The 21767-nt window shown below is 38.9% G+C and overlaps 1 protein-coding gene across 1 annotated transcript in view; it reads left to right on the top strand.

Moving 5' to 3' along the window:
• Mesr6 (misexpression suppressor of ras 6) overlaps positions 1-21767 on the top strand; it is a 906227-nt gene that overhangs the window by 538724 nt on the left and 345736 nt on the right. Inside the window, exon 4 of the mRNA XM_076894572.1 lies at positions 600-726. Within this exon, the coding sequence (XP_076750687.1) occupies positions 600-726 (127 nt within the window). The remainder of the gene's footprint in view (positions 1-599; positions 727-21767) is intronic.

Genomic DNA, 21767 nt, shown 5'->3' with positions numbered 1-21767 from the left:
ATCAATAAATAAGATCATTATTAAGTATTACATCAAGTTTTATTCGGTTTTACTTACGGTTCAATTAAGACTCAAAACTTAAATTGAAGTAGTTATTACTTACAATTAAAAAATATTTAAAACCTATCTATATAGCTTAAGCTTAGCTAAAGTAATCTTTGGTAATCGGAATTCGGTCTTAAGATACTTTATTTGTGTACTATCGCAAATATATTGTTCACTATCCGTTTAATCGTTTGCACTCGGGGTCTCCGGAGCGCCCGCGAAAAAATGTAAAATGTGTCTTTAAACTCGAGTGCTACTCGATGGACAAACAATTTTCTTCATTTTTGTGAAGTTCACTCGGAATCTGCATTTCGTGTCCACAATATAGAAAAGTTCATAAAAGATTCAACGAATCGGTATGTAAACGTTAATTGATAGAACATAACAATAAATAAGAATAAATAAATGATTAGCTAATACGTTCCGCAACCAGGCTGTACGCTCGCAATTGTAAAGGTGAATTTAGCCTTTGTAACTCGACGTTCAATTTCGTCATCGATAGATGCAACTTGACGCATTCCTGTTCATTATCTAATTTGCCGATCGGTTTGCAGGCTCACGTGCCCCGAGCCCTATTTCGTCAGCGAGGGCCTGTACGCTGCTTTCGAGGAGCTGGATAACACGCGCGAGGTTACCCTACACGTGATGACCATCGGCGGCTTCATCGAGGATCCAGCGATGGTAAGTCGTCCATCGTTACGCAAACGTTTTCATTTCGCTATGCGAACCGGGTGAAATCGCCTCTGCGTGTCAGACACGCGATGAATCGCTCTATTCTTTCCGCGCGTTACCAAATCGAATCGCTCGTTCAGAATAATAATGCTGCGCCCGAGAAAAGACACGGAAAAGAACAGACAGAGACACTTTACAACTTAACTTTACTTTTTAACAGAGAACAAGCCAGAACACACAGTAGCAACTCGATAATTGCAACCTCGATAACTGATATGCAAACTTTGTTGTATTCCATTAACACATGTCCGACGAGTTCGCTTAGCAACGACCAACAGGATGCGCGGAGGGAACAGTTAAAGCAGAAGGCTTCAGATTATAAATGGGAACTGATTCTGTTCTCGCGCGATTATCAAATTTCCACGTCGAAGAAGGTTGCGTCGCTTCGAAATCAACGCAGAGAGAGAGAGAGAGAGAGAGAGAGAGAGAGAGAGAGAGAGGGAGAGTTCTCCGTCCATTCCGGAAGTTGCCGCGCGGCGCAGTAAGAGAGGCAAGAGTACCCGAATAAATAAAAACACGGCTAATTGCAAGCGCGCGGATACCGTCGACCCTCCGTTATCTGACGCGAGCACCGATTAAAATTACGTACGGTCATGCGAAGAACCAACCTACTCTCTCTATCTCTCGGCCCTCTCGTCGGGTCGCTAATTAAATGCAACGGCTAATTAGATAACTGATAAAAGGTTATGGCGACCAGCGATAGCCGCGCGATGTACTTTTGGCCCCTCTTACATTCTCTCTAGCCTCAGCCTCTTCTTTCATTACTTTCTGTCTTCATTTCTTCACCATCTTATCCCTCCCGGTTGGTTATTTTTACGGTTCGTCTCTGGGTTGCGTTATCTTGTACTTTCTTTTCTTCCTCCTCTTCCTCTCCTTCTTCTTCCTCTTCTTCTTCTTCTTCTCCTTCGTCCTCCACTTTAGGTGAAGTTATTTATCTCGGTTTCTTTTACGTTTCTTTTGTCACCTCGTTCTCAACTTCGTCTTTATCTTCTACTTGGTTCCTCGTTTTAAAGCATCGTATTTTCTTGCCTCTTTTAATTCCTCGCCGGTCCGTGTTAACAGTTTGTGCCAAGATTTCGACTTTTTCACACCGCGAACCGCCGCTGATTGTACATATTACGTACTTATGAGGAATTTATACTCTTTTCCGAAGATAAACAGACAATGCTTCGAGTTGTTCGACTCAAGAACGACAATTTTCTTAATTCAAAAAGAGATACATATTCATATCTTTAGCCTTTTATCTCGTGTCCTGCTGTATGCACGTAACACAGAATAATATATACGTTTTACGCGCAGGAACAGTGCTCTCTGCTTGTGCGTTTTTTTGTAAATCTTGCTAAGCAGATACGAGTTCGGATACAGGTATCAACAGGTTGCAAAATGTTGAAAGCTTGTTTTCAGTATTTTCATAAGAAACAAAACCGAAATTAAGACGAGACTTTTACCAAAATCATTCAACTCCTGTTTGCACGCCACCGTTACACGTGGCCACCCTTTTTGTCCTGCTTTTATCCCCTTCTTCTTCGATATATTTTTAGTCGGCGTTTCGCTCGTACGTTTCTTGCATTCTGTGCACTTCTTTCTACATCTCTTTGCTTCCCTTTGAATCCTTAGCTCCGTCTATACGTTTTTCTTTCTCAACTTTGTTCTCCGCTTTCTTCCTCTGCAGTGCACGTCTTGCGTTGGCTAATTCTTCGTTAGCGATTTCGTATCCGTGCTCTGCTCCGTTTTTAACTGTAATTACCTTCTTCTTGTAATACTTCTTAGAAAGAATACGAAGTACCGACCCTTCGTTTCCTTTCTTCCGCTCTACTGTTCCTCCGTTCCACATTTTTTCCACGCTATTACTGTCGCGCTGTCTTTCATTTCCTATCTTGCCCACTTCTGCGTTCCATTTTTTTTTCTACCGCCTAGTGTCTACACGTTAGAGTTTGTTTTTTTCATTTACCGCTTCATGTTCTTTGACTCTTAACCGGTATCTTGCACTTCTGTCTTTTAAATTTCTTTCACGGACAAGAATAGGATTACTAATTTATCCTACCCTCTTTTATTTCGAAATGGTTTTCGCAACTTTGTTCCATTTGCAGCTCCTGCTGTTGCTTGGCCACATTTTCTGTCCCTCTTCTATTTCCTTATTCTATTTTTACATTGATCCTTTCCATTATTTCTCTTTTATTCTTACAACTTGTTTCTACTTTTTTTCCTACCATTTATGGTGGACTGTAATTTTTCTACAATTTTAGTACAGCTATCTATAATATATGTAAAATGTTAAATGAAATTCAAGTTAAATGAAGTTTGAATTTTCGTTCATCAATAAATATATAAATATAATATATAAATATATAATATATAATATATATAATATATAAATATTCGTTACTGTACTTTTACTGAAGCTATATTGTTACATGTGTAAGAATAAAACAGTAGGTTATTTTCGGTTGGAGTAATTTAAGACACGTCCTTTATACTTACAGGTTATGGCAGGTTGCACGAATCCCACTACTGTATTTACAAACACACACCTCGAATTAACTTAGCGCGTGGAATAAAAATAAACAACAATTTTAATAGGAATTATGATAAATCGAAATACGAAAATGTTCTTGAAATTATAAGTTCGCTCTGATAGAAATATAACAATGCTCTTTGAAATCCAAAAATGCTCCGTTCTTCTGCTTGTTCTTTTTGCAAAGAGTGCAGAACTTGTATATGGGGAATGGTACACGCTGATTTGTCGATGACAGGAAGCGCGAGAGGTATAGCTTTCCACGAGTAAGTTTTGATTCATCCTTTAAAACGATGGAGGCAGAAAAGTAAGAGTAAGATAAGTAAGCAGGTATTAGTTTCCTACTTTAAACCAAAAAAGTACCTCGACTTTTGATAATGGAAAGTGAAAATTAAATATTAAACTAATGGTAATAATAAACTACTGTCACGACATATAAGTACATACAAGTAGAGTAATAAGAGAAAATTAAAAGTTGTGACTAAAGGATCTTTCTAAATATTGTACACTTAATAAACATTTGTACATGTGGAGGCTACAGGAATTCAGTAGTTCTGTAGTCTAGGACTTTCTTTATAACAACAAATTGAATGGTCATTAAATAATTGAATCGCTTTTGGTTTCTATTTAAATACGAGGGTCCAGTATCCTTTGGAAATATGCGAAGCTCCTACTGACAGCTAAATAAATACCAATTGGCCATACCTATGGTTCTTTTGAAATTTGCGCCACAACCGAATCTATCTTATTAAATGAACAGTATTTGGAAAGAAACAGTACATACTTTTTTGCACATGAAGACTCCTTCACTTTTCCTTTTCTTCGTCCACGCTTACGGTCCCCTTCTTTCTCTTCCGCCTCTTTGCTTGAACCAGCTGCTCGCGTTCATTCCGCTTCGAAATTCGAAACTCGGCTCGGATCCCAGCGTCGATGAGGTATCCGCGACCTTGATGCTTCAGAGGCTTCGCTTTGGATAGCTGCGTAGGAAGGGCAACTAAGTGGAAATCTAATTAATGCGTTTTTACCTGGAACGAAGTACTACGTGGAGCACCGTTCCGGGAACTCAGGCTGCTCGTGTGTACTCTGGGTGGTAGAACGCAGTCACGTTATCGTTAATCTCGTGGCACATAACGGGGGTTGACAGGGTAACGATCCTTTCCCACCGCGGCACCCCAGCAAACATTCGATATAACACGTCCGGATTAGAATGTTCGAGTGGACTTACAATTAGTGCTGAATCTCTTCGTCGTCTACTGCAATGCTCCGCAATCTTTTAGCTCCCACGGGGTTTTTTTTCGACAATTCCGCGACATACACAAGTAGAAATTTACATAATACCTGTAATGTATCTAATAATGTATACTTATTAATTAAAAATTATTAGTTAAAAATACAGAATAAAATAGCTCTATGTACATAGGTATTGACTTAAATAACCTACTTGAATTGCACACCAACGCAATAACAAAAATACTTAATTATAGATTCCACGTAAAACAATTCCCTTTTTAGCTAACTTATTAGTGAGACATTTGAGCTTATATGTTTTAACTTTGTTCGTATATAATAAGTATGTCGTAGAGAAAGGGAGCAAAATAGCAAAAGCCATGTCAGAAATTTAAGGATATCCTTTCTTAACTGAAATCCAGAAATCAGCCAATGACATTTCACTTAAAAAAATTTAATTGTTCTCGAGATTATCTCGTGGCACAGCGTGGGTTGACACAGCGGTTGCGGAATACTACTGGCTCAGAGTGCCTGTTGTGTGTGTAACAAGTCAAGACCGGACGCATGAACTGTCCACCCTTTTTATCCTATAAAATATTGTATATATAAGGGCGAGTCAAAGAATTCGTGGCAATCTTTTTGAACTACTGGATATATCGAAGTGGAAAAAGAAAAGTAAATATTTCAAATAAATATAGAGTTATAGTCAAAAATATTTGTCTTGGGACGTACGTCAGAAAGGCGCCAGATGGTAATTGATACAACAGACGCGCGCACATGTAAACGCGGAGCACTGTAAAATTATCCATTAGAAAGGTTTGAATCAATTCGAGAAGCTAAATGGCGATTTAAGGGTAATCTAAGAAGCGAACATTTCAATCTATCATTATTAACAGAAAAAAATTGACAAGTTCATAAGATAGAAATTATACGGCAAACCAAGGAAATGATTAATGTATTATAGTAATAATTTACTGTTTTTCAGTTTTCATGTAACGATAAATCTCATATTTAATGTAAAAACTGAATAAACATACAATTTTTTAGCAATGTAGCGTTCTGAACTTCAATACGCTGATAGTATCGCGTCTATTTTTTAGCAATGTAGCGTTCTGAACTTCAATACGCTGATAGTATCGCGTTATCCAGGATAAGTGAGTTGTTTAGATGCTAAGTGATGGCGTGTTAGAAACACGCAAAGCTTTTAGTTCCTAAGGAAGTGGTGGAACGGATAGCGATTGGTATTTTTAAGTTTTATTTATTCGAAGGCAAAATTAACGCCATCGTCTATAAGTTGAAGGGTTGGAATCGTTACTCAACTTCAGTGAAATGCCATTAGTTAATTTCTAGATTTCAGTTAAGAAAGAATGTCCTTAAATTTCGAAGAAAATGCACACAATTCAAATAACACTTTCTAATATAGGGCCAAATATAAAACGTGCTATAGCTATTTTGTTGTGTTTTTTATTTAACACATAAAAAACACAAATTATAAGAAATATTATTTGAATTATTGTCGAAAAAACGTTGCTGCGCCATGAAAGCGTAAAAGGTTGCGGAGCACTGGTCCAGGGTGTTGTCTTCGATCGTCCAGTTTTACATTCGATGGAAAGTGTTTCTGTCAAACGTCTCGAAATAGCGTAATAATAATAGATAATTGCCCCGCGCTTCTCTGCGCGCAATTATGTTTACAGTTGTCGCGGTGATTGGCAGATCGATTGATGCGTGCGAGAATTAGAGACACTATTTTATTCGTACGCGTCTCTCCGCTGATACGATATTGCTTCATAAACGGCGATATTCATGATCTTTAAGCGCGCACCCGCGATCATTACGAATGCGAGCCAGTGTTATTTACGGGCCACATAAATGCCAATTACGTATCGAACGTTATGCGCGCGTGGTTAGGAGAAAAATTTGATTGGTCTCGCGCGTTTGAAAAGGAGCCTGGTGTCGAAAGTAATCTATTGCGAAATATCTCTGATCGCCTTGCACGCGCTCCTTAATCATTTCATTATTACTTCGTTCTCGTCGTATTACTTCAGTCAGAACAATGCCAATGCGCTTAATCTTCGCAGTCTTCGTATTATTAAAGTAGTTTAAAGTATTTTTTAACATTTTTCAATGAATTTCAAATATTGATTATTCTATGGCAGCTCGAATTCTATTTGTATAGCGAAATGTTTAAATGACCAGATGTTCTATCAGTGCAACATTTTCGCAATGAAAGTTCATCGAATGTCGACTTATTATAGCAATAAAGGCGCATATCTACGCATATCTACTTCACAGTAACGCATTTGTAAATGAATAATTGATATTGACGAAGATGCACGGTGAGCCGACGCTATTCGCGAAAAATAATCTTTAATTTCCTTTCGAAATATGATATTTTCAAAAAACAACCATATGTACAAATAATATCGAATGCTACCATAATGGTATCTCTGTATACGATCTTAATCCGATCTTGATGTTTGAACGTATATCAAATCAACCTTTCCCATAAGAAGTGATGTAAAAATGATTAATCTGTTCACTCTAAAATACAAAACGAACAAACGATATCCTATTCGGTGAAAGAAGAATCCTCTTGCAATAAAACCGGACAACTGTTATTAAGCAAAGTGTATGTAATAAATAAAAAGTAAATTATCAGTCATGAACAACATTTAAATGATTTCGTAGAAGTTTATAAAAATATTCACTAGTTTATTTAACATAATTAATTTGCAAAATATAAACGGAATCTAATGATAGATTTTAAATTAACAAATTAACAAAGCCAAATGGATTGAACTTTATTGGCTCCTATTTTGTGGTTATATTATATTATTGTATCTTTCCTTACTTGTCCTTACTTATATATCCTTACTTGTACGATCGCAAAATTCGGACAAGAAATTTGTGCAGTATATCAAGCAAAATTTGTCACGTCCTACAAGATGCATTCCTGAATTTTGGACGTATATCAAAGCAGACGTTATTAATAGTTATTAATATATAATATTCCAAATTAGCTAGTACTGAATTTTTCTCATAGAAACTTTAATCCGTACTAGTCGAAGCGACGAGCACTTAAAAGGAAGATAGAAAATAATATTACTTATTTACACCGATTGAGAAAATGATAAGTGTTTCTAAGGTACAGAAAATGCTGATTACGCTATATATCGTAGGACGAACGGCGATCCTTTTCGCGAGAGCGGCATTTCCCAGTTCGGCCGTGTCGCGATTAAACGGGTCGAGAAACTGGTTCGCATCCCGCTTCGCACGGCTCATTACCTAGCCGAGGGGTTCCCAGTATTTTATTTATGCGTCTATAGCAAACGATAGTTATTATAATTGCTTGTCGCTTCCACGTGATTTATGAGTGCGCCGCTAAACGCTGCCTCTTTAACGGCTAATCCCGTCCGTAATGGCTACCGTGGGCACATTGCACGAAAACAGTTCGCCGCGCGGAATTCATGGAAAATTGAATGCATCTTTCAACCGTTTGCTCCGGTTACTTCTATCTATATATTTTCCTACGCGCCTCGTTCACACACGCGCCTGGTATATGCTGTTCGTTATTAATATGTAGTTCATATAGTATCTAGACAAATGTAGACAAATTCTGCATTAAACAACCATTTCATTTTTATTGTAACAAATCATATCGCTAATTAAAATTATATTATCAGCCATTTAAAATTTCTCTTCGAACTCGAAGGTTCTTCCATGAATGATCGTTGTTATTGTCCCTGCTTGCTTGGATCGAAAGGCTGTAGGGGGAAGACGAGAAACTAGATTTTAGATTTTATCACGATATTATCACGAGTGTTAGATTGCACTCACGAATCAAGAATACGTATATCCAGAAATTTTTATTAGAAAATGAATATTTTCTTCGTATAAAAAATAGGATGGAACTAAACGTGTTAATTTCTATGAAGAAATTTTCTAACTTTAGCATATGCCACTGTACCTTTAACTGTACCGAAAGATAATGAAATTATTCTTTTCCCAATAACCAATAATTTATATTTCATATATTAGTTACGGAATAATCTGGAATGCGAGCGAGGGTTTAAAAATATTTCGAATTTCTTCCTTTTTATTAATAGTAGGTATCCTACAGAGCTCTAACTATTTTTTGAGAAAGGTCTTCTGTCTAATTACGCGCAGTTACCGTGGTAATTTCCAAGTGCGAGGGAAATTGGCTTTAACGCAATTAAAATAATACACATTCGACGAAGCAATCGAATGATTAAATTACTGCCTGAGATAATAATTAGTTTACGTCGAACATTAGATCCACGGCGATACGTCCGAGCGAATTAGGATTCAGAACTCTCAGCCGTTGAAGTTGATAAACGCGATTTCTAATGAATATGATTCAATCGATGCGGCTACTTGTTGCGCAACGAAGAAATAGAAATCTTTCGAATACGATCAGTGTATAATCGAGTGACAGAAAAAAGATTTTCTTCGGGATGGAACGAACGTATCTAATAACAAATAACAAGAGATCTTGATGGATTAGCCGAGCGTTGGACTTGGATGGGTTTAGAGAGGGAATAACGGCGCAAGACAGCTCATTTACGTCTCCTCTCCTCATTTATACTATCTCCGCCGCAACGTGAAAGAATATAACTGACTGGAAGAAAAAATACCGGTCGCTGTAATAATAACACGCGTGGAGGGGAACGCATTCACCTTTACGCGATCGAGAGCAATTAAACGCGGAGGATCGATCGAGGGATTGCAAATCATTTATAATAATGAAGACATTCGCAATTTACCGGCGTCGTACGCTCCTCCGCGATAAAACAGGCTATCAGCCATCAAAATGGCATAACTCGCGAAAGGTTAACCGGGTGAAAAACAGTGTAGCAAGCGACCCCCTAACAAACAGGGCCGCCGCTGCCGATCGCGCGGCCAGATCTAATAGATGTTATAATTAGAACGCGATTGATGCACCGATAATTCATCGGAGTTCGCGTTACAGCTCGAGTGTCGGTGCAAAATCGTTCCACGTACCGATCCTGTCAAAATAGAGAAAAACCGGTTCCGCCGCGCATTTCAACCGGCGATACGTCCGTTAACACTGATGACGTGGAAAACAGACGTACCACTGCGCGCGGATTACAGTAAATTGCAGCAGGTGTTTGTAATACTCGGCTGATTCGAAGCCAGCAAAACACGTCTCGATGATACGAGCGAAACCAGATAGACCGTCGGAAGGCGGGACCGCCCTCGGTGCGCTCGCAAGAAAGGAACATTGCGCCGGCCCGAGTCAACCCTCTCAGGACCAAGTTTTTCGCCTCGACGCGGGGACATTTCCTTTCCCCCCCACCACAGATTATACCGCTTCGTGGAAAATTTTCGCGATTACCGGCTTCGTCAGGTCCAGTGTCAAACGCCATCAGTGGACGTTCCGACGTAAAAATGATTAACTGCTTTCCCCGTCAGAGTCAAGTCGTATTATCAACGACAACGATAATATTAATATCGAACCTATTTCGAAGCGGGGGAGAAAAAAAAACGATAAAAGTTAAATATATCCAACTTGGAGGCTGGAAGGATCGATTGAATTTTATTTCACGGTCTAGCCAGCTCTGTCGACGATGAAGATCGACGGTGAAGACCGGTTATCTTCGTCAGTTCTGCACAATCTGCACAGTCGATGCGATATTTACGAGCCTCGCGTGGCCCAGGTGCCAGCTATTCGACATAAATATCTCGGTAACGATCGCGTGGAATTTCTGAATCGTCCGACGGGATAACCGTCCGATCACCCAACTGTCTTTTAACGCCGGCTACTTCGTTCCTCCGCGTCGCGATGAGAGAGCGAACGGTGGAGGTTGAAATTGATTTAAGAAAATTTCGTTCGGCGTAAAACGTTGTCGGGACGTAGAGAACGACGCTTGCTAAATTGTGGATTAAACGCGATGGGAGCTACCCTCGCTATTATACGATTAAAGTATTGCACGTTTACGGCGGCTGCGTTTCATTGAGGATCGTATAAACGTTATAGAGTTCTGTTTGCGTTTTATGAATATGAATTTCTTTTATCGAGGCCATTCAAAGGTCGTATCACGAGGACGCGTCGCGTAAGCTATAACAATATCGGAGGGAAATATTTCGTTCTCTTTAAAAAACTGTCCGACCTCGAACATTCGAAATTACTTATCGTTAGTTGTAGGAAATTTTATACGATCATTTCAAATTCAGATTCGCACTCAGCGATCGTAACCTTGAACGGTAAGAACATCTAATCTAAGATCTGTGATCGAGGCTTCTATGATTCTTATTCCAAATTCAATAAAACAATAATCCGACGACCTTTCCCTACTATTTAAATTCGAAGAGCCTCCGAGGAGGCAACGGAAAAACAGAGAGAGAGTCAATCTCTTCAAATCCCGATGCGGTTTTCCGGATGCGTTGAATAATGCATACCGCGGCCGAAGGAAGCATTGTTGTCCGACAGCGAAGACGCTACACGGAAGCATCTTCCAATTGGCACGTAGGCAGCATTTACGCGCCAACGACACGCACGCGGCCATCGGGTTCATCCGCAATAGTAACAATCCTGACGATAAACGCGATTGCCCAAGAACAAATTCCGAGAAACTTTTACGCAATGGTCAAGTTCCTTTCTTCTGGCTTCGTTTTCAACTATCTAGTACGGTATTTGCAGAAATGAATCTATCTAATTCACAAATCTCCTTTTCTAATCCTTTGCAAATTTCGTACACTTCTTCGTTAATCCACTTGCTTTCTTCGATTCATGGCCAACATTTGAAGAAACACGTAAGAAGGTTTCACGCGTCTTACATCCAGCTTCTACCTCATCGTCCCCATATCGTACCATATCGTATTTCCGATTTCTTATTTTTATTTCACTATAATTTTCGATTTATACACAACATTACGCGGCGAAATATACACAACTGGCAACCACCCTTCCTCCTCTCCTCTTTCTCCCGACGCTTGGTCATTGTTTGAGAAATAATCGGATGGATCAAGAGACCTCGGCGTACCACGAAGAACGTTACCGTACACGCGTGTCGCAAGCGGAACGCCACGGACGACGTCCCGAACGATGATCGGCCAATTCCTAGACACAGCAGCGCGGGCATAAATTATTCAGGCGATGTAGCAAAAGCGATTAATTTTATTGGCCGACATCCCGGATATGGCTCGTCTGTACCCGTCACCGTCGCTTTGTTGCAACGTCGTATCCTATGCTCCGTGTTCCTCGATTATGCGCGGGCCTCGGCTAACACCTTATTAACGTCGTCGCTCGCACGAGCAACACCGGCCACGGGGAAATTGCGCAAATCGACTTCTTCGAGCCTGTTGCTCTTTTCACAGGATCCTTTGCGGCCCATTTTCCTGACCACCACTTCCTTCGACCAACGATTTAATGCAGCGGAAATAGAATCAACACTATTCTCACCTTTTTTTCATTTGATCGAGCACGTGGCTCAAACGGATACAATATAAATAATATCGGACATTATTAATAATATTAGATGATCGAAGTTTTTATGTCCCTGATTCCCTCATCAAAATTTGTAATGTTGCGATAGACGAATATCAGACGTGTATCGCGTTTCATGGAAAACACACAGTAGAATAGAATAGAACAAGCAGCACAAGTACACGTATCGATTTATTAAATTAATGAGAGACACGAATGTTTTATGTGAATTTTGGTGTACTAATAGCCGATTGATATGAACAAAATATAACCTGAAAACAGGAGGCGATCAAGTTTATTCCATTCGGTTTGTTAATTACATATACGAAGAAAATGAATGATTTTATCCAAATACACGCTTGTGAAGTGAAACACAATTGAAACGCATCTCTCTTTATATCATTGAAACTGAATTAATTAGAAATATATCAGCAGAGATAGATTGTTGGTATTTCTACATGCGCAAAGCTTAATAAATTCTAGTTGACGCGTTTCTCGGACCGCAGACGGTTGAACTTGGTCGCCCTTACACTCCGAAATTGCCATCGTTTGTTACAACTCGACCAAATCGACAAGGGCGAGTAACATCCGCGGGTTCGTCGTGTGTCCCTCTGAAAAAAGCGAATTGCATTAGTGTAGTACACGCGAGAGTCCACTATGTTTTCTGCGGCCGGATGACGACCACTCAACTTTCCCAACCTGGGTTTAAGCGTCAATTCTTTCCGGGCCTAAAAACCGTCCGGACAGGTAACACCATAGATAGCTGTCTAGCGACGTCCACGTTCGTCACTCGATGGGTTCCCAGTAACCGCGAGGTCAACACTCACATCGGGACATGTTTGGACGATGAGAAAACCGGGCAAGAGGAAAGAAACTTAATGACGGAAGGATCTGTTGGTCGAATGCATTTACGTTCGCCACGTACACCTGCGCATACCACGGTTTTCTTTCCACCGTCGAACGAATTCCCCGATAGCTCGTCGGAAAAAGACGCTTCGGGAAGACGTGGACGCATGTCGAACCGTCGAACACGATCGCCGATTTTTTATACAGCTCTCTGTTCAGCAGACTGAAATTAATAATTATAGTCTCGAAATACAATTTTGAATAAAAAAATTCTCATCTCTATCGTTCAAGACACCAAGAAAGTCACTGTTCAATCACGATCTTTCGACCTGCATTTTGTAATTGGGCTGATGACTCGCTCGCTGTACCGCGTACCTTATTTTTCACCTCGCCTTATTAGTAATAGTATAATATAGTTATTCACGGTTCCAACAGTAGTTCTAATCAAATCTTATTCACGAAATTTTTCAATTTTTAATTTCGTTGTCACATTAAGTTTATTACCCGCTGCGGTTAATTTATAAAACAACACGGTGTTGAATTTGGTACCAGCGAGCTATCATTCGCTGAAGAGCTTTGCTCGACAAGTAAAATTGAAGAAAACCTTTCCACAGTTCCTACTAATATATAATATAAGACAACGAACGTTTTATTTTTATATTATTTAAACTAGCTTCTGTAACCACGCAATTGTTTAGGATTCTTAGGATTCTACAATAGATTATCAACGTACTGCGTAGGTCTGGTTGCTGTACGTTCATACCTTTTTAAACGAGCGACATTTTCGCCCTCGCGTCTGTTATCAAAATCAGTGAGTTCAATTTAATCACAGTTAGTTACGAGCTATGAGTTTCCCGAGTATAGTTGTCAACGTTAAATCACGAGTGTTATTTCGTTGTGTCGTGATATGTTTATTAAAAATTGAGTGCGAATATGCCTTACTATTATAATATGTAATTATAATGTTTAACCAGTTATAAACAAGTTTCCTTTTCCATTTTCAATTATTCTATGTATTTTTAACGAGAAATGTGGATAACGCCACATTTAATCATTCACTTGTCATTAACGTTAACGTACCAATTGTGCCGAATACCTGAAAAACTACTCTTTGCAACTATTTTCTAAAAAGATACTCTACTTTACTAGTCTCTTTTTAATTTGCAGTGCAAATGAAGAAGCAATTGAACTTCCCAAAGAAAAGATATGTAACCGATTAATTGAATTTTAAATGTGATCGATAAAAGCAGCTTTCTCTGAATGAACGTTAATTACTTAAGGAACATACAACTTCGTCATCTCAAGTTCGTGGCTTCCACCTTGAAACTTTTGTACGAAATAAAGTGAACGTCTGCAGGCTCAAGTCGTCAACACCTCGTGTAATATATCATTTGATCGCAAAGCAAGGCGGACAGAATCAATTTAGCTGCACTTTCAACTTGTCAGTTTCTCAAATTGGCTACTTTCACTCTCGCAGCGGATTTTATTAAATAATGAAGTCCGCAACATTAATTCCCCTGCACTTGGAATATATCACTCCGTCGTACGGCGAGGCGGAAAGAATCGATTTACTTGTGTCGTTTGGTCATCAATTTCTTGAATTCGAGACTTCTGCTCTCGAATAACGAAGCCTGCAACATTAATTACAGCGAGGATATCGATTGGTCCAACCTTCTTCTCATTTGTCAGTTTCACAAAACTCTTCTACTCTCAGCGTCTTTTATTAAACAACGAACCCTGCACACCATTAATTGCTTTCTGCTTTGAATATCTCATTTCATCGCCCAGCAAGGTGGAGCGAATCGATTCGTCTACACGTTGTCGATATCTCATATTCGTGACGTCTACTTTCCTTATTTTTCATTAAACGATGAAAACTGCTGCGTGAACTCTAACGATGCTAAATTTCGTTGCAAAGTGATGCGAGGAAAATCAATTCGCCAGCTCTTTTTTAATTAATCGACAGCAGAATTGTCTGCAATGGAATTAAGCGTCGAGATAACGAACACTAAATGAATGATTTCGGCCATTTCGGCCATTAACTAGTTATTCGATCGACGTGGCCTTCGGGGAACGTAGATCAGCCACGTTCTCACCGATTTTAGGCCAACTTGTCCTTCGAAGATGTTGCTGGTTTGTTAACACGTGCTATATGAAAAGCTTAATTAATATTTTTTAAATATCTCTATCCCCGTCTATTAAAGATGAAATAAAAATCAGAAAATTTTCTCTAATAGGTATTTAGAATAATTTTGTTAAAAATTAATTTTATTTACTTTTAGTCTATAAATATTAGTTTGGTAGATGATTAAATATCGATGAATTTATCGATCAATTCTGTTGCGAGTAAAGTGTTTTTTTCTTCCATTGAAATTTAAACAAATACCTATAATAATTGAGCTATAACATTCCACCAAAAGCAAGATAATATTAACTTCTTGCGTTGATATTATAAATTAGAATAGAATTGGGAGGTTCAATTAATTTAATAAATACCTGAATGTAACTGCTTCAACAACCCCCAAAACTAGTCGAATCGCTCCTAAAAATAAGATACCGTGATATTGTCATAACACTGAAAAAGTTTCGTCTTTGAAAAAGAATCTGATCTGAATAATTTAATGAACTTATTTATTATATTATACACGAAGTTAACCAAAAGTAAAGGTACAATGAGGAAATAAAAATGAAACATCCTCACGAAGAAGAGATTAGTTTACCTATAAATTCCGAGTACTTAAACTCGCGTTTGCAATAATGTGGCGACTCGTTTGAAGCACTCGAGAGATATAAAGTACTGGTTGTTGCAGCAGTCGATCCTACATAAGTAATTAAAACGAAAATTATCGAAAAGAGCAGAAGCACAGAGGCACGTTGGAGGGATGACTTTGTTTTTTCAAAGAGCATCGCGGTTATCTTAATCACACACGGGACGAAAAGAAACGGAACGGGTAGCGCGGCGAATCGAGCGTACGCTCGCGGAGCCTGTTTTTAATCTCGCGGGCAGCTCGCGTTTATCTTTAACTGCTTGCCGTACCAATTTAGATACCGGTTGACAGTAATCGATATCGTTAATTTAGCGTCCCGCTCGTGGAAGCTTCAAAATACGCTCTATACAACATATTTTATAATTAATATATTATCCTTTTTCACGTGATAGTGTTAAACGGCAGACTTTTACAAATCAGCGAAATGAAATTACGTAGAGTAAGTAAAAAATGTTTGTGTTTTTTTTCTAAGAAAGAAATGTCAAATATATCAAAAAAATGAATAAATTCTTCGTATAAATATAACAGAAATATGGGTATTTTTTTTTTTTTTAATATTATAATAGATTGAAAATGAGCAAAATTATTAGATTAATCATTCTAATATCTCACAGGATAATTCCTTTCGATTTCGTCGACGACAGTTGCAAATCTGTTTGGTATGTAAATTTCATTGTTCGTTTCGTATCTTCGAACGTCCATGCCGAATAAAAAATGAACGTCATCAGCATAGAACATCTAACATTCGAGTAAGAAACATCCCATGCAATCACATGCAGGATTTTTATCTTATCAGAGATTCCTCGATAGAACCAAGACAGAAATCATTATTCTTCGGACACTTCCTGGCTCGATCGACCGTTTCTACCTATTCGACGGTAGAAATCGGTTGTCCGTCATTTCGAGTCGGAAACTTTCCTCGCAATCAGCCAACGATATCTCATGGAAACAAATTCCGCGAGTCGAAACGAGCGTTTCCGCAATTGTCTCGAGGAAACAGCCGATCGCGATTAGTCTACCGATCGAGTGTTCGAAAGCGGCCTCTCGCGACTATCTGTCAACGACGTTTCCGACGGCGGATATTCCTCGACGAAGCAGAAATCGACGGGCGAAGTTTTAGGACCGCCGTTGATGACGATAATCGCGCGTCGAAACGGCGGACGAGCGAATCCGGACAGCCGATGCGCCGGCACTTAACGTTGATGGAGAATTGATTGAAATTCTATTTCGCGCGGACGTCTGTAATGGATGTCTCGTTTCGAACGTTTGTTTTCTACTGCCGGAGAAAGGAGCGTTCGATGATTTATGTCGCGATTTCGAGAGGGAGAGGAGGAAAAGAAAATAATGGCGAATCGGTTGCATCGTTTGCTGCGCTCGGCGCCGCGGAACTTGCTGACTAACCGAATGCCCGTGCGATACGTGCGCGCCGCGTACGGTTTAAATTTACCGCTTCCCTCTGCGCATACGTTGCGAAATCGGTAGTCGATAATCAATGTTGCGATCAATCATAATTACGCCTCTTTAATGGACGAGTGAAAGGTGGATTATTCAGGGAATTGTTCCATCTTTTCTGGCTTCCCGTGATCGACCTTTATTATTGAATATTTCTTCTAAATTACTTAAACTTGTTCTTTGTAAACACCTAATTTTACTTTTTAATTAATTAATTTAGATAGTAGATTAGTTAAAACGTGAGAGTCTATTTAACGCTAAAAGGAACACAGGTTCTCAGGAATTCAAAGAACAGTGTCTCGCGTTTCTCTCCATATTTCGATAAAAACTCACGCTAGAGATTAAGCCAAATATTATTCTTCGTAAGCATGGTCGAGTAGTTTCTCGGATGAATTTATCAAACTATACGGAAAGAAATAGTGAGTAGAGAAGAGAATTTCAAAGTAAATGGCCAACTGATTCATTGTCCGTGAAATTTTTACTGTCCGCGTACGTGTTCAAATTGAAAATATAAGTTGCATTGTTCCTATCCACATAGTTATATAAACTCAATTAATAAATTCCATTAAAAAACGACTGACGGTAATAAGGAACGTTAGATCGCGTGAAAAAAAGAGTTGAACAAATGTATGAGAGGTAGAAAAAGGTGTGAAAAAGATCAATTTACACTTAAATTAAATTACGCTCTATAACTACGGCCAACAAAACCTGCCCTTGATCGTTCAAACTATCCATTACAATTCGAACAACCACTCTAATTGTTCCCAACGAAATCGCGATGGAAATTAGTCAACAAATATTTACGTTCCATTACGTTTTCCATTTACAGTAGTAGAACAGTGGAGATGGTAAAACGAAGTGCAAAGTATTCAAAAATTAAAGCTTCATGGGTCGATGAGACAGTTAGACCGTGCAAACTTTTCTTCTACAGTTTCTTTTTTTTAATTTTACACGTATAGGATAACGAATATATCACATTCTTTAAGTGTATCTAAGACAGTTAAACTTACAATTCCTATTAAGGTAATAGCAATTATTAGCAAGAATGAACTCAAGCCATTTTCAAAATTAATAACTGGATTTGTCGTCAAATTTGAAACTATCCAAGTCCAACTGATATATAATTTAAAGTGCTTTAAATTGAAAAACACAATACTCAATTTATTTTATATTTCATTAGAATACCATTTGATAAACACCACTCCTTTCTCTAATCCTCTAAATTACATAACAATTTACCGATCATCTACAGGTAACAACAAGTGGTACAAGTTACTATCAGTAACAATAAATTGACAAAATTCAAGACAATGACTCGAGTAATTTTCAAAATAAAAATTGTTATTATTATATTTTAGTAGCCAGCTAATTTTAGTTTTACAAAACATTATTGATTTTAAATATATTATTTACAATTTACTTCAAAATGAAAAGATGATAAGGTAGAAATGTAAATATTGAAATAGCTAGATTTTTTCTTTTCTAAAATGGACTTTGGCACAATAATTACACAAAGATATTGAAGATATTGAGATTTGTTTGAATGTACGACTTTGCGAGTTACGAAGTACCTCCGTGTTGTAATTGCAAAGCATTCAAGTCTCTTGGTATAGAGAAGGACGGCGGCCAAGACGGTGCAATTTCGGGTATCCAATAGAATACATATTTGCTTTATTCGATCCTATCATAGAAATGAAATCATAGAAATAAAAAAAAAAACCATCGGCATTTCTAAGCCACTTACGGTTAGTCTCGAACCGGAGGTGCCGTGTAAAACACGCGCGAGACGAGTGCTCGCGTCGACGCGATACCGTAAAGTTGGACGCCGTCCGCGGATGGCGTCCTATCGCAGAGGAGGAGCCGTTCTCCAATTACGATATCTCGTTTTCGCGTACAGCTGCGAATAGCCGATCGTAAGGTACGCGATCGCGTATGTGCAAGCGGCTCGAGAGAGAGAGAGAGAGAGAGAGAGAGTCATTACGCGTAGCCCATGCCCGGCTTAATTGTGCGCGAGGAATGCGCTCGTAAGCTCGGCACAATGGGCTTCCCGATATTTACAAGGAGCCAGTGCGGCGATAAGTATGACTGGAGTTAATGGGTTGATAGAGAGGCTACGAGCGCCTAGGCAGAGAGATGTTCCAGTTGGTATCGGGCGTAAACACGAGCCGATTACAACCCCTTGGTAAATGGCTCCTCGATCGGCTGGTGGACGCGTGTAAAAGTTTCATGAGAGGTTTCGAGGTGTGTAATAGAGTTGTTAAGTGGAAACCACTGCGGTGAATGTTGATGTTGCCTGCGCATTTGGATCTTGATTGCTCTCAGAGTCCAGTTTTATGTTCCTAGTTTTCAGACTTTTCATTACGCTTTTCGTTTCGTACTTTCATTAGAGAATTGTTGTTAAATTTTTCTAGAATTTTTATCGTTTACAAAGAAAATATTACATACCGACTTTTGTCATGAAGAGAGGACGCGACATTAGTATTTTCGGATCACATGTCTGAAATTCAATTGGAACGAATAAGCAACTTCTGAATGGACAGGAACGTGTCGCTATGCATGCCTTTCTTAGGTCAGAGTTACGAGAAAATTGCGGAATTTAACCAGCTTTTACTCGAGGATTTATAAGATTCGTTACACAATGTTGCACAGCGGTGAACATTTCTCGAATTCTTCGCAGCCGCGTCGGGATTTCGAAACTCATAAAATTATTCTGCGGTTGCGAGCTTGCACAACACGCTTCCCGACATTCGTCAGAGGTCAATGCTTGATAAATAATGCGAGGTATGACGCACTTGCAACAACAATACATATTCACCGCCGCTGAAAGAAGTAACGCGCCGATGAATATTTAAAGTCTATCCAAAATGATTACCTTTTGTTCTCATTGTAGCACTCCATTGGAACAAACTTGCAAACAATTCATAACCTTTGATAACCTTCTGTACATATTATACGTCCAGCCAAATAGTATAGTTAAGAAAGAGCTCTTCTTTCCACCCCATGAAAATGAAAATAAAATAAATAGGATAAAAAAATTCTGTATCTCGTTAAAATTAAATATTACTTCAATAATATAAAATTACAATGTTTACAAAATTACAAAACTTATTTTCATTTCACTTTTTTTTAAGAAATAAAAAATGTTTTGAAAATATTGTCTACTGTCTTATAGCAAATAGCATTAAGAGAATTGAAGACAACGTAACACAACTTTCGCTGAAACTACCGCGTCTCAACCGTTCCGGAAAGATCCGCGACGAATCGCGTCGAACGAAAGCTTACCGGAAATCAGAGTACGTAGCGCGTTTCACAACGATCCACCTATGAGCGATGACTTCGCGACTTTAAGCGAGAAATCGTTTCGCGGTTCGCGTTCTCCGAGACGTATGCTCGGTCGCGTTTGGTCAGAGTTCAAATCGAACCGGACGAGATAGAGACGGCGACGCCGATAAATCGTCGCGGTTCACCGCGATAAACGTTCGCTGGCTTGGTCTTTCGTCTCTATTTTTCCTGCGATATCGCGCACGTACATAGACCGCAGATTTGGTAAACAAATTATTTTTCGGACATTGTCCAGAAAAATTGTGAAGCGCAGTTAATACACGAGCGCAACCACATGCGCGCTAATCAAATGCTAACGGTCTTCAATTTTTAACTTTTTGCAATTTTTTGAAAAATGCATGTTTAAATGGACATTTTTTATCGCTGGCAGCCATATTGCGAAAACGTATTACAAATTATTATAAATAAAATAAAAGATTATGTTACTGTATAGATTTTACATGTCCCGTTAATTAATCAATATACGGTAATATCTATATTTCTGTACGAAATTACCATTGATCATTCACAAGCAAAACCTGATATTTCAATCGGTGCGACTGCTTTCGTAAATGTTGAGGCGTATTCGAGCAATTATAAATGCGAATGGGAGTGGCTTAACGAAATACTGACACATATACATACTTATTTTTCGATAATAAAATATTTAAAATCTTCACGATAACGCGTATATCCCGTACAACACGGGGCATACGTTTCGCGTAGTAGGAAATCGCGTTATATGGGATATATGCATACATTATCGGACCAGTTTATGCAAGTTCAAACATTCTTTAAATTGTAACTGTCATCGCATATTGCTAATGAGATGTAATAACAGTTGGGAATAGTATTTCATTGCGAACAGATTCTTAGTATTAATTAACTTCTTTCAAATAAAATAGCGATAACAATAAAGATAAAGCTATTCGCTATGCGAGAGATGCACCTGTACAATCAATATTAACAAGAGGCCGTTTCGGATATGAATACGGAAACTATGTGAAAATGCAAAATTTATCTTACGCGTAATACGGAAATTTTTCGTTGCAAAAATTTCATATTGCAACAGGGCGGCAGAGAGAGAGAGAGAGAGAGAGAGAGAGCGACGAGTCCACCGAATGTTCGTGCACCTGGAATTCTCCAAAGTTGGCGAGGATCAAATACCAGAGGAGGAGTGTCTTTGGCCGGTTCGTCGAACCAGTTTCGCGGCCGTTCGATTCCGGATCCGAGCGCCGGCGGTCCTCGCGAAAACCGCCCCGGAAATGACTTTATCATTCATGAGATGCAAAGACCGCGTTAAGGAGCCCGGAAAAACAGTCAAGCATTATCGCAATTAGCCGTAAATCAAAATCGCGCGGCCAGTCGAGCGCGTCGTTTAAATGCCGGCGGT

Source organism: Xylocopa sonorina, chromosome 4 (genome assembly GCF_050948175.1).
Source record: "Xylocopa sonorina isolate GNS202 chromosome 4, iyXylSono1_principal, whole genome shotgun sequence".
Classification (NCBI taxonomy): Eukaryota; Metazoa; Arthropoda; class Insecta; order Hymenoptera; family Apidae; genus Xylocopa; species Xylocopa sonorina.
The sequence above is the reverse complement of the archived record's forward strand: the minus strand, read 5'-3'. Positions and strand labels throughout refer to the sequence as shown.